At 37.1% G+C, this 14,839-nt stretch overlaps 1 protein-coding gene across 22 annotated transcripts in view; it reads left to right on the forward strand.

The window, feature by feature from the left end:
* The window catches only part of CDC42BPA (CDC42 binding protein kinase alpha), a 331,921-nt gene that overhangs the window by 289,737 nt on the left and 27,345 nt on the right, over window positions 1–14,839 (forward strand). For all 22 annotated transcript variants that reach the window (XM_034947986.3, XM_034948052.3, XM_034948013.3 and 19 more), the window contains 5 exons: window positions 598–814; window positions 1,640–1,702; window positions 2,862–3,455; window positions 5,961–6,058; window positions 8,768–8,852. In XM_034947986.3, the coding sequence (XP_034803877.2) occupies window positions 598–814; window positions 1,640–1,702; window positions 2,862–3,455; window positions 5,961–6,058; window positions 8,768–8,852 (1,057 nt within the window). The remainder of the gene's footprint in view (window positions 1–597; window positions 815–1,639; window positions 1,703–2,861; window positions 3,456–5,960; window positions 6,059–8,767; window positions 8,853–14,839) is intronic.

The following is a 14,839-nucleotide window of genomic DNA, read 5'->3' on the forward strand; positions in this document are numbered from 1 at the left end:
GAGTTATTGTTGTGAAGTAACAGAGAATATATTTCTGAGCACTTCTGACTTCTTAAAACAAGTCACAAGTCAGTATGGTGTGGTGCTTAAGAGCATGGGCACAAGATCCCAGACTTGTAGTTGTGTGTCCTTGGAGAAATGATTTAATTTCTTTGCATCACCATTTTTTTCATATATAAAATAAGGATATAATGACAGTACATCCTAAATCATGACGATGTTAACAGAGTTAAATGAGTTAATACTTGTAAAGTGCTTAGATCTACCTGGTGCTCAGTATTTACTCAATAAATGTCAGTTGTTGTTGTTGTTGTTGTTATATATTTAATGCCTCTTTAGTGATAGTGTTCTGGCACTTTTACAGAAGGAAAATGAAAATGATACTAACATTTCAAATGGTATCTGCCACCTTTGCTTTGTCATGTATTCTAGTGCTAAAGGTAGTTATTCTGATTAGGAATAGCTAAACTCCAGTAATGGTATCATTTAATGAATGCTCATTTTATTGGTGAGTGCTAAGCAAACTAACATAATCATGAAACTAGCATAAAGGGTGTCTGTTTTCTAATATCATGAATATTGATTAAATTGTTCTAGGTCACAGCTTCCCAGCTCTCAGCATCTAATAACAAATGTTCAATCCTGATGCTAGCAGACACTGAGAATGAGAAGAATAAGTGGGTGGGAGTGCTGAGTGAATTGCACAAGATTTTGAAGAAAAACAAATTCAGAGACCGCTCAGTCTATGTTCCCAAAGAGGCTTATGACAGCACTCTACCCCTCATTAAAACAACCCAGGCAGCCGCAATCATAGGTATGAATTTATAACATTTATCATATTATTATCATTGTTTACTAATCTACCTTGAGAACAGGGATTGGCTTTCATCTAGGAATCCCCAGTGTCCAACATACTGTGCATCATATCATAAATGCTCAGTACATGTTTACTGAATGAATGAGACCTATATCAGATCTTTGTTTTTCAGTAAACAGGAGTATAAATACACTTTCAAAGTGCCTTTTTTTTCCTGAAAAAACAACAGTGCTAATCATTAGCCTACTAATCTATTTTCTGCTTGTGTGATTTACTAAGTTAGTTTCTTAGAGTTTAGTATATAAAATACAGATGGTAATTACCTTGCTAAGGTTATTGGGAAGTTTAAATAAGATGGAATACATAACGCAGAGTGCCCTGCATAAGAAAGAAATCCCCTTAACAAATGGCAGTTTCTGTGTCTGGAGGTTTAAATGTTTGCTGTATTCCTGTGTATGCATCTAACTCTTTTGTTACTTTCCATAAATACTGAAAAGTTCAATGAGTATGGTTCAAATGCCATTCACAATTTTTACCTCCCAAAACAATAAGTGTAGAACAACTTAGGTTTTTCATTTTGTTTCATCATTTATTAAACATTTACTTCTTTTTGTAAGTATTGATATGGATTATTCTTTAATAATTGTTCTATTTTAGAAGACATGAGAGATTTACCAGTATAATCTGAAAGGAAATAGTGTAAACTGTTATTGTAATTCATTTTATTTCCATTTTTTGCACCAAATGTTCTTATCATCTGGTTTATTAGCATTACATGGTTTTTTTCCTAATAAAAGTCTTTCACATTCATGTCTTACATAGATCATGAAAGAATTGCTTTGGGAAACGAAGAAGGGTTATTTGTTGTACATGTCACCAAAGATGGTAAGAGAAAACTTTTTTTTTTGGAGTAATTTTAAATCATGTGTTAAAAAAATTTAAACTGTAGATTCTAAATTCTACAAAAAGCAGGATTTGCTCTTATTTATCCTGTGACTAAAATTTTCCAGACCTAATTTGATGTTTATAAATTAAAAGATTAAATTTCTATAATCCCCCTGAGGTTTAAAACTTCAAATATGTATTGTCTTTCTTGTATCATTTTATTTAACAGTTCTGTATGAACTCAGATTGCATTTCTTTTTTTTTTTTTTTTTTTTTGGAGACAGAGTTTCACTCTTGCTGCCCAGGCTGGAGTGCAGTGGCACGATCTCGGCTCACTGCAGCCTCCGCCTCCTGAGTTCAAGAGATTCTCCTGCCTCAGCCTCCCACTAGCTGGGATTACAGGCATGTACCACCACGCCCGGCTAATTTTGTATTTTTAGTAGAGACGAGGTTTCTCCATGTTGGCCAGGTTGGTCTCGAACTCCCAACCTCAGGTGATCCACCCGCCTTGGCCTCCCAAAGTGCTGAGATTATAAGCATGAGCCACTGCGCCCAGCCCAGATTGCATTTCTAAAGATGGAACATGAAAAAAATATATACAACTTGATTTTCACATTGTTCTATTAGTACCAGAAGAGGCAACAGCTATTAAAATGTGTTTGTTTGGAGGTTTTTCTTCTAGGGAAAAACTAAATGCTGGGTGAAATAAAGAGAAACCAATATAACTTGGTATTCATAAATACAGTATTCTAAGTTTTATCTTTATGTCAACTTAGATCATGGGAAAACAATGCATTGTTACCCATATAAAAACTTCCGAAAAATAAGTTCTCTGTTTTTAAAAATGGGAATCCTATGGTGACGTTCCCTAGAATTTAGTGCCAGTAGAAAAGTTTCCTTGAAGATTTGGCATACTTTTACACAAGAATCCTTTGGGGTTTGCCTTGGCTGCCAGAAATCTCAGGACTCAAATTTAATACGTACTATAGGTGAGTTAAATTATCTTATGATGGGTTTGATAATCTTTTTTTCCTGTGACTTCTGATGTCTTATTCTTCCGTATGTGCATCTGTAAGTTGACTTACATCCTTTTGAGTATAATTGGGATATGATTAATCAATAAAACTATATTTTGATTTATTATTCTTTCTGTGTTTAGAAATTATTAGAGTTGGTGACAATAAGAAGATTCATCAGATTGAACTCATTCCAAATGATCAGCTTGTTGCTGTGATCTCAGGACGAAATCGTCATGTACGACTTTTTCCTATGTCAGCATTGGATGGGCGAGAGACCGATTTTTACAAGCTGTCAGAAACTAAAGGGTGTCAAACCATAACTTCTGGAAAGGTGCGCCATGGAGCTCTCACATGCCTGTGTGTGGCTATGAAAAGGCAGGTCCTCTGTTATGAACTATTTCAGAGCAAGACCCGTCACAGAAAATTTAAGGAAATTCAAGTCCCATATAATGTCCAGTGGATGGCAATCTTCAGTGAACAACTCTGTGTGGGATTCCAGTCAGGATTTCTAAGATACCCCTTGAATGGAGAAGGAAATCCATACAGTATGCTCCATTCAAATGACCATACACTATCATTTATTGCACATCAACCAATGGATGCTATCTGCGCAGTTGAGATCTCCAGTAAAGAATATCTGCTGTGTTTTAACAGCATTGGGATATACACTGACTGCCAGGGCCGAAGATCTAGACAACAGGAATTGATGTGGCCAGCAAATCCTTCCTCTTGTTGTAAGATTCTCTTTCTTATGGCTGTCTTATCTTTATATCCCTTCTTCCTTTTCCCTTCTACTTCGTCTCCCAAATGTTGTCATTGTTGATAACAGTTTTTTAAAAAAGTCATTCTTAATGCTTTTCCTCAGTATTGATTATGTTGTTGATGTAAAAACCATATGTAGTTAGGCCTGGGCAAACAGGGCCAGCATTAGCATGCACGTTATTTAAACAAAACATCTTTCTGTGGAATATTTCACTAAGATGGATTTTTTACCCCACATCGTATTTTGAAATAACCCAGAATTGTTATCTCATGGTCCCCCAAAATATGGTGCTTGTAAGCATCAGTGTTTCACAGAACTTATTCTGGAGAAGTAGTTACTAAGTGAGTTATTTAATCAGGTATGTAAAGGTATAATGTAACATCTATAAGAGGTGTTTTTTCAGTTTTCCACTTTTATCTAGATGGGTAGATATTTATAATTGCTTATTTTACCCCTTCAAGAAATATTAAGACATAATAAATCATTGAATACTTTTTTTTTTTTTTGAGAGATGGAGTCTTGCTCTGTCACCCAGGATAGAGTACAGTGGTATCGTCATAGCCCACTGCAGCCTCCAACTCTTAGGCTGAAGCAGTCCTCCTACTTCACCCTCCCGAGTAGCTGGGACAGCAGGTGCACACCACCACACCCAGCTTATGTTTTTATTTTTTATTTTTGTAGAGATGGTCTCATTAGTTGTTCAGGCTGGTCTCAAATTCTTGTCCTCAAGCAATCCTCCCAACTTGGCCTCCCAAAGCACTGAGATTATAGGCTTGACTCACTGCACCCAGACTCATTGAATACTTTTAATTATAGAATACTTTGGTTATTGAAAATAATCCAATTATTATTGAATATGTGCCATTGAATATGAGTTAACAGCAATGAGTAAAATAGATACAGTCTTAACCCCACAGAGCATGGGGTGCAGTGGAAAAGATTCGTGATAAAGCAAGTAGTTGCAGTAGAGTGTAAGTGCTATGATAGCAGAAGTAGAGAGTTCTGTAGAAGCACATAGAAGTATTTCATCCAAACTGTTTTGTTTTTAATGAAAAATACTTGAGCATGTTAAAATGCTGAAGGGAAAAAAAACCCTAGGGAACTACGTGGAAAAGTTGTCTATATGGGAAATAGAGTAAGACCGCCAAGAAGGCCAGAGAGGACAAAATTCAGAAGACAGGTGCAAGAATTACTTGGGGGCAGGAGGAGTAAAACCTCTTCATTTGTAACAAGATAGGAGGAGGAGTGATGGGTATGGGTCTAGTCAAGTTTAAAGGTTCAGTGCGAGAAAGTTTGGGAGGGCAACCCATGCTCATTACAGAAAAATCAGAAAGTCTGCGTAAACAGGACAAAAGAAAAATACCTCTAGTTCTACCCATCCAGACTTTTTTTCCCCCCACCCTCCATCCTGGGATGAACGACTTAACTATTTTTTGTTGTTATTGTTGTTGTTTTTTGTCTTTCCAGCTTTTCAACTGCAGATCTTGGGAATTAACTATTTTTAATATTTTGTTTCTTCTGAAAAATATGGTCTTAGGTGGGCACAGTGGCTTACACCTGTAATCCCAGCACTTCAGGAGGCTGAGGCGGGAGGATCACTTGAGGCCAGAAGTTCGAGGCCAACCTGGGCAACATAGCGAGAACCTGTCTCTATAAAAAATTTTCTTTAATTAGCCAGGTGTAGTGGTTGCATGCCTGTTGTCCCAACTACCCAAGAGGCTGAGGTAGGAGGATCACTTGAGCTATGATCATGCCATTGCACTCCAGCCTAGGCAATACAGTGAGACCTTATCTCTAAAAACACAAACCCACACACACTCTCATACTCATCAGTGGAATAAATGCTGTCTTGTAACTGAATCAGATAATAATTATGATTATTCTAATGTAGAGTCAGAGTTGGAATGTCTGACTTTTTTGTGTAGCTCTGCCAATAATTCCCTTTGTAACCTTAGTTTAAGTAAACCATTGAATCTTTCTTTGCTTGTGTCACCATTTGTTGATATTCATTCTTTCAACAAGTGTATATTGAGCATCTACCCTATTCATGTAACTGTGCTACAGTGCTTTATTATACATTCTTAACAGGGACTAGAACACTTACCTGAAGATTTCTCTGCTTTCTAAGTTTGATTGACTGTCAATAACTTAACTACTTTTAGGAATCAAATAGTTCAAATATAATGAAATTCCTTTATAGAACTCATGTTGGGCAAAGAAATAGTATACCCCTGGTGTTTACGGAATCCGTCTATATTATAACGGCTATATAATCTGAATCATGGTATACCAGTTCCTCATTTACGATATATGTTCTGTTTGCTTCAAAAATGTTTTGATTTGGCTACTATATGATAGCCACATAGGATTTGGGTGGGATTCCACTCTACAGTTATTTAGTGTGGACCTTTCAAAATATTTGGGGTTTAATAGTTAAAAGTAATCCGCAAGCTGCCCCCTCCTTCCCTTCTCCCAGGTTACAATGCACCGTATCTCTCGGTGTACAGTGAAAATGCAGTTGATATCTTTGATGTGAACTCCATGGAATGGATTCAGACTCTTCCTCTCAAAAAGGTAATTTAACATTAAAATGTGGGCTAAGCCAACTGAGTATAAGTGAAAACACTAAATTACTACATAGTAATTTTTTTTTTATTAATTCAACATTTTCTGGAATGTGTAATTGGCAGTTTGGGACTTAGCTAAGAGTGAGAAAATAGAAACAGAAATAAAGTTGGTTAATTTCCTTATGCCTCACTAAAACCGTACTAATTTTACTATATTTGGTTTATGCAAAGTATGATTGTTATTATTATGAACAACTAGAATATATCCTACAACTTAAAATGTCAGTGTTATCTTCTACTTTTGGATTAAGGAGCTCTGAGAGAGTACATGATTATTATGAATTATAACTGTCATTCACCCAGTGTTTAATCCTGTGAGGACAGATTTAAAAGGCTAGAAAAGTAATTAAACTTAGAACCAAAACTGTTTAAGTGTCTCATAATTGAAAAATAAATATTTCATATATTCCTAATAAAACATAATATTTTTCTTAATATATAATCCTGTTTCCATAACAAAGAGAATTTTTACAATTATAGAGCTGCTAGTTTGCAAAAATGAAGAGCAATAGTTTCATATAGATAGATGTGATATATATATAGCATGTATGATTAGTTGGGGGACAGGGTTTAGAGAATACATGAAAGTAGCTTAGATCATATTTCAAAATTAGCACCCATTTAAAATCATAATAGCAGTTTAAAAAGCTCTTGTAAATACTGCCAGATTATCTAAAGCAACTAAAATATACTCTAGTTTGTAAATTTGGATTGGTCATTATTACTTTTCTGTGGATTTTTTTGTTTTGTTTTTGTTTTTGAGACAGGGTCTCGCTCTGTCATCCAACCCGGAGTGCAGTGACATGATATCAGCTCACTGCAGCCTCCATCTCCTGGGTTCAAGCAATTCTCCCACCTCTGCCTCCAGAGTAGCTGGGACTACAGGTGTACACCACCATGCTCTGCTAATTTTTGTGTTTTTAGTAGAGACAGGGTTTCACCATGTTGGCCAGGCTGGCCTCGAACTTCTTACCTCAAGTGATCTGCCCGCCTCGGCCTCCCACAGTGCTGGGATTACAGGCATGATCCACTGCGGTCAGCCCTATTTGATTTTTATCATGTAATTTTTGCAATGTATGTGAAAGAATAGATACATGGCCTTTGTGAAGGATAATAATAAACTGATCACTCATGAACCTACCTCCTAACCTGAGAATCAGAACATCACTCATATAACTGCAAACTGCATCATGTTGTGCTTATCATTCCTTTGCTTTTCTTAAAATACAGAATTTTTGCATATTTAAGTATCCCTAAATAATATATCTTTCAGTTTTGCTTGGTTTTGAGCTTTATGAAAATGTTATAATGTATAGTCATTTTCTATCTTGCTTTCTTTACTCATCCACTGAGTCTCATTCATTCATGTTGTTATATATACCATATAGTTTATTGCTTTTCAGTACTATAAAATATTCTGTTGGGTGAACTTAGCACTACTGTCTGTTCCCTGACTGGGGGACATTGAATTATTTACTAGCTTTTTGCAATTGTGATGTTGCTGCATCTGTTTTTTGGAATAGTTTTCAGGAGTTTGAGTCATATACCTAGGAGCAGAATTGATGGGACATAGGGAGTTCAGTCAGCTTTATGAGATAGTGTCATATTATTTTCCAAAGTAATTGTACCAACCAATACTCCCATCAACAGCATAAAGGAATTCTTATCCACATCCTAGTACTTTCCATTGTCAGGATTCACAGGTTTTGTAAATGGTTACAAAGTAGTATTTCATTGAAGTTTCAGTTTGCATGTTGCTAATTAACTGTGTAGTTGAAAGTCTTGTGTGTGTTTATTCATCATTCATATTTCCTCTTCCATAAAATGCCTGGTCATGCTTTTTGCTCATTTTGCTATTGGATTGGCCGTATTTTTCTTATTTATTGGAATTCTTTATACATTGTGGATACTGGCTAATAATGGATATGTAAATCTTTTTCTTCTTTGTGACCTATTCATTCATTTGTATTTGGCTGAACAGAAGTTACTAATTTTAATGTAGTTAAATGTATCTTTCTTTTCGTTTATGTTTGTCTTTTTTCTCTTGTTTAAGAAACTCTTTCCTACCTTAAGGTCATAAGATACATTCTATTCTCCTCCAAACATTTTACATTTTTTAAAAAATCTTTTTTAAATGTATATACCCAGCCTCCAAACATTGTAAAGCTTAGCCTATTACGTTTATGTTTTTAATCCAATTGGAATTCATGCTTGGTTCCGTATAACCAGTTGCTCAATCACTATTTATTGACAGTCCCTCCTTTCCCCAGTGATCTACCCTTCCATCTCCATCATATGTATGCATTTAGTTTTTGATAGTAAGAATTCATAAATCAGCTGTGTTGATATCTGCTTAGTATAACTGTTGGGTCATTAATGGCTTTAAAAAGTCTAAGGTTTAAATGTATTTCTACTTATTTGTTCATTTGCTTAGGATAGCCTTCCTTTAAAATATTATCATTGCAAGTTTGTTTGTTCAAATTAGATAGTATTATACCTTTCCAGTCAGAATTATTGTTGATTTTTCTGAGAGGGCTGCATTTTGAAGTAGATAAATGAGAAGTCTTAATAAGGTGTGCTTTATAAGCAGGACAAAAGTTTTATAATTTAATTTTTAAAGGTTTTGTTGAAATACTAATTTTGTCTTTTATTTTAGGTTCGACCCTTAAACAATGAAGGATCATTAAATCTTTTAGGGTTGGAGACCATTAGATTAATATATTTCAAAAATAAGATGGCAGGTAAGAAAATACATATATTCATAGGGATAGCTTCATTGGAAATATTATTTCTAAGCTAACTGCCCAAGGTCACATTAATAATAAGTGCCAGAGTCCAGATTTCAACACAGATGTATCTTACTCCAAGTCTATGATGTTGGCCACTATCACATTCTTAATATATTAGAATAAGTTACTGGGCAAAAAGTCGTTCTGTTTAAGCTCACGTAAGTATTTCATTCTGATGTACCTTGTTATTTTTCTGTGGAGTACCTGAGTAAGTAGAGAAAGTGTAGCTGATTATGTCTTCTCTATTTTCAATATTGTAGAACCTAACCAAAATTTGTAACATTAAAATTATAAACACTCATCTAGAGTTGAGGAATATGTCTTCAGGAACATATCTTCTGCCAGTGTACAGGGCCTAGCACTTCGAAAGTGGTGATGTCAGCGTAGGAAGAAGCAGGAAAGAGAGGAGAGTCATGGGAGTGCCTGGAATCAGGAGAGGGAGTGGAGACCCAGAGTGTTACAGACAGGAGGGGAGGATATTTGGTCAGTGACCAAAATATTGAGGTCACACATGTCATTACATACCACACATAAAATGCCAGGGAGACTGTTCACATAGAATTAAATGTTGTTTGCCTGTCAGGGTGTCCAAACAGTTAAAGTCTCACTTTTAACGAACATTATTATAGTGCCCTCTTCTATATAATAAAGTCATTTTTGTGTCATAGCAGCAAATTTCTATATAATAGAAGTATTTGTAAATTTCTGATCTGTTATGGCAAGTCTGTTAGCGAGGATGTATTTACAGTACATTATGTATTTTAAATAATTTTTTTTTTTGAGACGGAGTCTCACTCTGTTGCCCAGGCTATAGTGCAGTGGCACAATCTTGGCTCACTGCATCCTCCTTCTCCTGGGTTCAAGTGATCCTCGCACCTCAGCTTGCTGAGTAGCTAGGATTATAGGTGTGCACCACCACACCCAGCTAATTTTTTGTATTTTTAGTAGAGATGGAGTTTCACCATGTTGGCCAGGCTGGTCTTGAACTCCTGACCTCAAATGATCCACCTGCCTCAGCCTCCCAAAGTACTGGGATTATAGGCCTGAGCCATCACGCCTGGCCAGTATTTAAAATAATTTTAAGTAGACAAATATAAGTAAAAATACTGGCTTCAAGAAAACACATTAAAATGTTTAGACCCATTATTTTGGGGTAGTTAATTTTTATTTTTATTTTTATTTTTTTTGCGGGGGAGACGGAGTCTTGCTCTGTTGCGAGGCTGGAGTGCAGTGGCACCATCTCAGCTCACTGTAACCTCTGCCTCCTGGGTTCAAGCGATTCTCCTGCCTCAGCCTCCTGAGTAGCTGGGATTACAGGCACGCACCACCATGCCCAGCTAATTTTTTTGTATTTTTAGTAGAGACGGGGTTTCACCATGTTGGCCAGGATGATCTCCATCTCCTGACCTCGTGTCCCACCCACCTTGGCCTCTCAAAGTGCTGGGATTACAGGCGTGAGCCACCGCGCCTGGCCATGAAATTATTATCTTAATGGTTTTCTCCCACCTACCCCGTATTCTTCTAATAAATTTGTCTTTTCTACTATCAAAAAAAAAATCCATCAGAAGTTTTTCTGTGATTATTTTTGTTGGTTTTGTTTTATTTTGTTGGTGTGTTTTTGTGTTATTAAGTACTGGAATACACAAAATTGCTTGATTTCTGGTTCAGTGTATTGGTACATTGTCTTGGAACCAGAGGTTTCTTGGTGAACAGGCTGGTGAATATAGCAGAAGTCTATGGTAAGACTCCATTATGACTTAAGAAAGTATATTCAGGTTTTTGAAGTGATTCTCATTCAGAGATGGATACCTCGTGAAGTCAATGAAATGTAAGCTTAAGATGCTTCACTTCCAAGACCCATACTTAGTTTTATACAGGCATACCCCCATTTTATTGTGTGCCACTTTATCGTGCTCCACAGATACTACATTGTTTACAAGTCGCAGGTTTATGGTAACCCTGCCTCTAGTAAGTCTCGGTGCCATTTTTCCAACAGCACGTGTTGACTTCATGTCTCTGTTTCACATTTTGGTAATTCTTGCAATATTTCAAACTTTTTCACTGTTATTCTGTCTGTTACGGTGATCTGTGATCAGTGATCCAAATTTGAGGTTATTGTAATTGTTTTGGGGTGCCACAAACCATGCCCATATAAGATGCCAAACTTAATTGATAAATGTGTGTGTTCTGACTGTTCCACCAAGCAGCTGTTCCCTGGTCTCCCTCCCTCTCATTGGGCCTCTCTATTCTCTGAGAACCAACAATAGTGAAATAGGCCAATTAATAGCCCTACAATAGACTCTAAGTGTTCAACTGAAGAGTCGCACATCTCTTACTTTAAATCAAAAGCTAGAAATGATTAAACTTAATGAGGAAGGCATATTGAAAGTCGAGATAGGCTGCAAGCTAGGCCTCTTGCAACAGTTAGCCAAGTCATGAGTGCAAAGGAAAAGTTCTTGAAAGAAATAAAGTGCTGTTACAGAGAACACATGAATGATAAGAAAGTGAAACAACCTTATTGCTGTTACAAAGAAAGTTTCAGTGATCTGGAGAGACTGTCAGCCGCAACATTCCCTTAAGCCAAAGCCTAATCCAGAGCAAAGCTTTCTCTTCAATTCTGTAAAAGCTGAGAGCTATCAGGAACCCGCAGAAGAAAAGAAGCTAGCAGAGTTTGGCTCATGAGATTTAAGGAAGGAAACCATCTCCATAACATAAAAATGCAAGGTGAAACAGCAAGTATTGATGTACAAGCTCAGCAATTTATCCAGAAGACATAGCCAAGATAATTGATGAAGGTGGCTACACTGAACAATACGAAATTCAGTTTAGCTAAAACAGACTTCTGTAGGAAGAAGATGTCATCTAGGACTTTCATAGCTAGAGAGAAGTCAATGTCTGGCTTCGAAGGACAGGCTGACTCTTGTTAGGAATTAATGCAGCTTGTGGCTTTACGTTGAAGCCAGTGCTCATTTACCATTTGAAAAAATCCTAGGCCCTTAAGAGTTACAGTAACTCGGTTGGGCATGGTGGCTCACACCTGTAATCCCAGCACTTTGGGAGGCTGAGGCAGGCAGATCACCTGAGGTCAGGAGTTCGAGACCAGCCTGGCCAACATGGAGAAACTCTGTCTCTATTAAAAATACAAAATTAGCCAGCTGTGGTGGCACATGCCTGTAATCCCAGCTACTCGGGAGGCTGAGGCAGGAGAATCGCTTGAACCTGGGGGGTGGAGGTTGCGGTGAGCTGAGATTGTGCAATTGCACTCCAGCCTGGGCAACAAGGGCGAAACTCCATCTCAAAAAAAAAAAAGAATTATGGTAACTCTACTCTGCCTGTATTTTATAAGCAGAACAACAAAGTCTGGATGGCAACACATCTGTTTACAGGATGTCACTGAAAATTTTAAGCCCACTGTTGAGATCTACTGCTCAGAAAAGAAATACTTCTTTCAAAATATTACTGCTCATTGACAATGCACCTAAGTCACCCAAAATCTCTGATGGAGATGTACAAGGAGATTAATGATGTTATTTTCACATCTGCTAACACAGCATCCATTCTGTAGCCCATGGATAAAGGAGTAATTTTGACTTTCAAGTCTGATCATTTAAGAAACACATTTCATAAGGCCATAGCTGCCACAGATAGTTATTCCTCTGATGAGTCTGGGCAAAATAGATTGAAAACCTTCTGAAAAGGATTCACCATTCTAGATGCCATTAAGAACGTGTGTGATTCATGGGAGGAGGTCAAAATACCATCATTCACAGGAGTTTGGAAGAAGCAGATTCCAGCCCTCATGGATGACTTTTAGAGGTTCCAGAAATCGGTGAAGGAAATAACTACAGATGTGGTGAAAAGAGCAAGAGAACTACTAGAATTAGAAGTGGAGACTGAATTGCTGCAATCGCATGATAAATTTGATTGGATGAGGTGTTGTATCTCATGGGTAAGCAAAAAAAAAATGGTTTCTTGAAATGGAATCTACTCATGGTGAAGATGTTAAGAACATTGTTGAAAAAACAAGAAAATATTTACAATATTACATACACTAAGGTGATAGGGCAGAGGCAGGGTTTGAGAGGATTCACTCCAGTTTTGAAAGGAATTCTACTGTGGGTAAAATGTTACCAAACAGCATCATTATGCTATGGAGAACCATCTTTTGTGAAAGGAGGAGTTAGTGTGGCAAACTTTATTGATGTCTCACTTTAAGAAATTGCCACAGCCATTCCAGCCTTCAGCAGCCACCACCCTGCTCAGTCAGCAGCTTATCCACATCGAGGTAAGACCCTCCAACTATCAACAAGAATATGACTCATGAAGGTGAAGATGATTGTTAGCATTTTTGGCAATAAAGCATTTTAAAATTATGGTATGTATTTTTTTTAGACACGTACTGTTGCACACTTAACAGACTACAGTATAATGTAAACATAATTATATGCGCTGGAAGACCAAAAAAATAGTGTGACTTGCTTTATTTTGATATTTGTTTTATTATGTGGTCTCAAATTGAACCTGCACTTTTTCCAAGGTATGCCTGTATTCTGTTTCTTAGAGGAACTCCACATATTTGTATAAGATTGGCTCCACCTTATTCTCACTGTGTGTGACTATGCTGGTCATAAATGTGTTCATACCCACTATGTGTCTATAAGACAAAACCTATTCTGACTTGTCTTTTCCCATGCTTTTTCATCTTTCTACGCTAAGAGTAGAGGTAGATCTTGGAGAACAGGGACCTGACAAAATTTTAATGTAGTTGTCTTTTTCTTTGACAAAGGAAGGAAAGCCCATCTCAAGAGGTCCTTTCTTTTTCTGTGTTTTGCTTTCTCCATCATTTCTTAAGAGGTCAAAGTGTTCCTGCAGCCCTCTGCCTGTCCAAAATCTCCCATTGCCACGCTGAGTCTCCAAGACCTGCTTTACCCTCATAATTCTCGAATTCCAAATTTGTGTCCCACATTCTCATTCACTTCAAAAATTCTGTTCTTTGGCTGGGCATGGTGGCGCATGTGCCTGTAATCCCAGCTCTTTGGGAGGCCAAGACAGGAGGATCACTTGAGCCCAGGAGGTCGAGGCTGCAGTGAGCTAACATGGTGCCACTACACTTCAGCCTGGGCAACAGAGCAAGACCCTGCCTCAAATAAACAATAATATAATAATAATAATAATTCTATTTTTAAAATATTTACTGTTAGGAAAGCAGTCTGCCTAAACCATATGATTATGCCACGAGGATCATGTTGCATTTCTGCTAATTATCACCTTTGTTTTCTTCTAGGCTCGTTTGGCTTCTTCTCACCTCCTCCTTCTCACTTCAGCTTTTTGGGTGTTGAAAATTTCCAAACTTTGCTCTTTTTCCTTATCTTATTTAGATAATGACACCATTTGTTGTGTTATATGGATACAGTTGTCTATTTTTTTCTTATTTTCACACAGCCCAGCATGTTTTGGGAGTCCCTGGCAGACAGTTTTGTTTACTTCTAGATATTAAAACTGACATCGGATAAGACTATCACTGGGTTGCTAGGTGTATATGATTAAACATCATCTACCCCCAAGATCAGAAGAGGAGAAATAGCGACAGATTCTTACCTTTTGTAAAGGAAGGGTAGTGGAAGCACAGCTCCTCCTTTTTACTCCGTATCTCATAGATTGAACCTTGCAAAGGAAATTTTTTTATTATGTAAAGATAGTTGTAATTGTTATTTACCACTTATGGTAAATCAGGCTTACCATTTATGCCTGATTACTGTTCAGAGTAACAGTAGTAGCTCTTTAACAACACCCTAAGCCATTGAAATCAATACCTGGAGGGAGAGAAAATATAGTATTGAGATACTGGGGTGGGGTGGCTGATTAGTGACAGAACACCAAGGCAACTGCAGTTTTCTTCTAGTAAAATTATGTCCTACTGTGTTTATAATCAAGTAAAA

The sequence above is a fragment of the Pan paniscus genome, chromosome 1 (assembly GCF_029289425.2).
Source record: "Pan paniscus chromosome 1, NHGRI_mPanPan1-v2.0_pri, whole genome shotgun sequence".
NCBI lineage: Eukaryota > Metazoa > Chordata > Mammalia > Primates > Hominidae > Pan > Pan paniscus.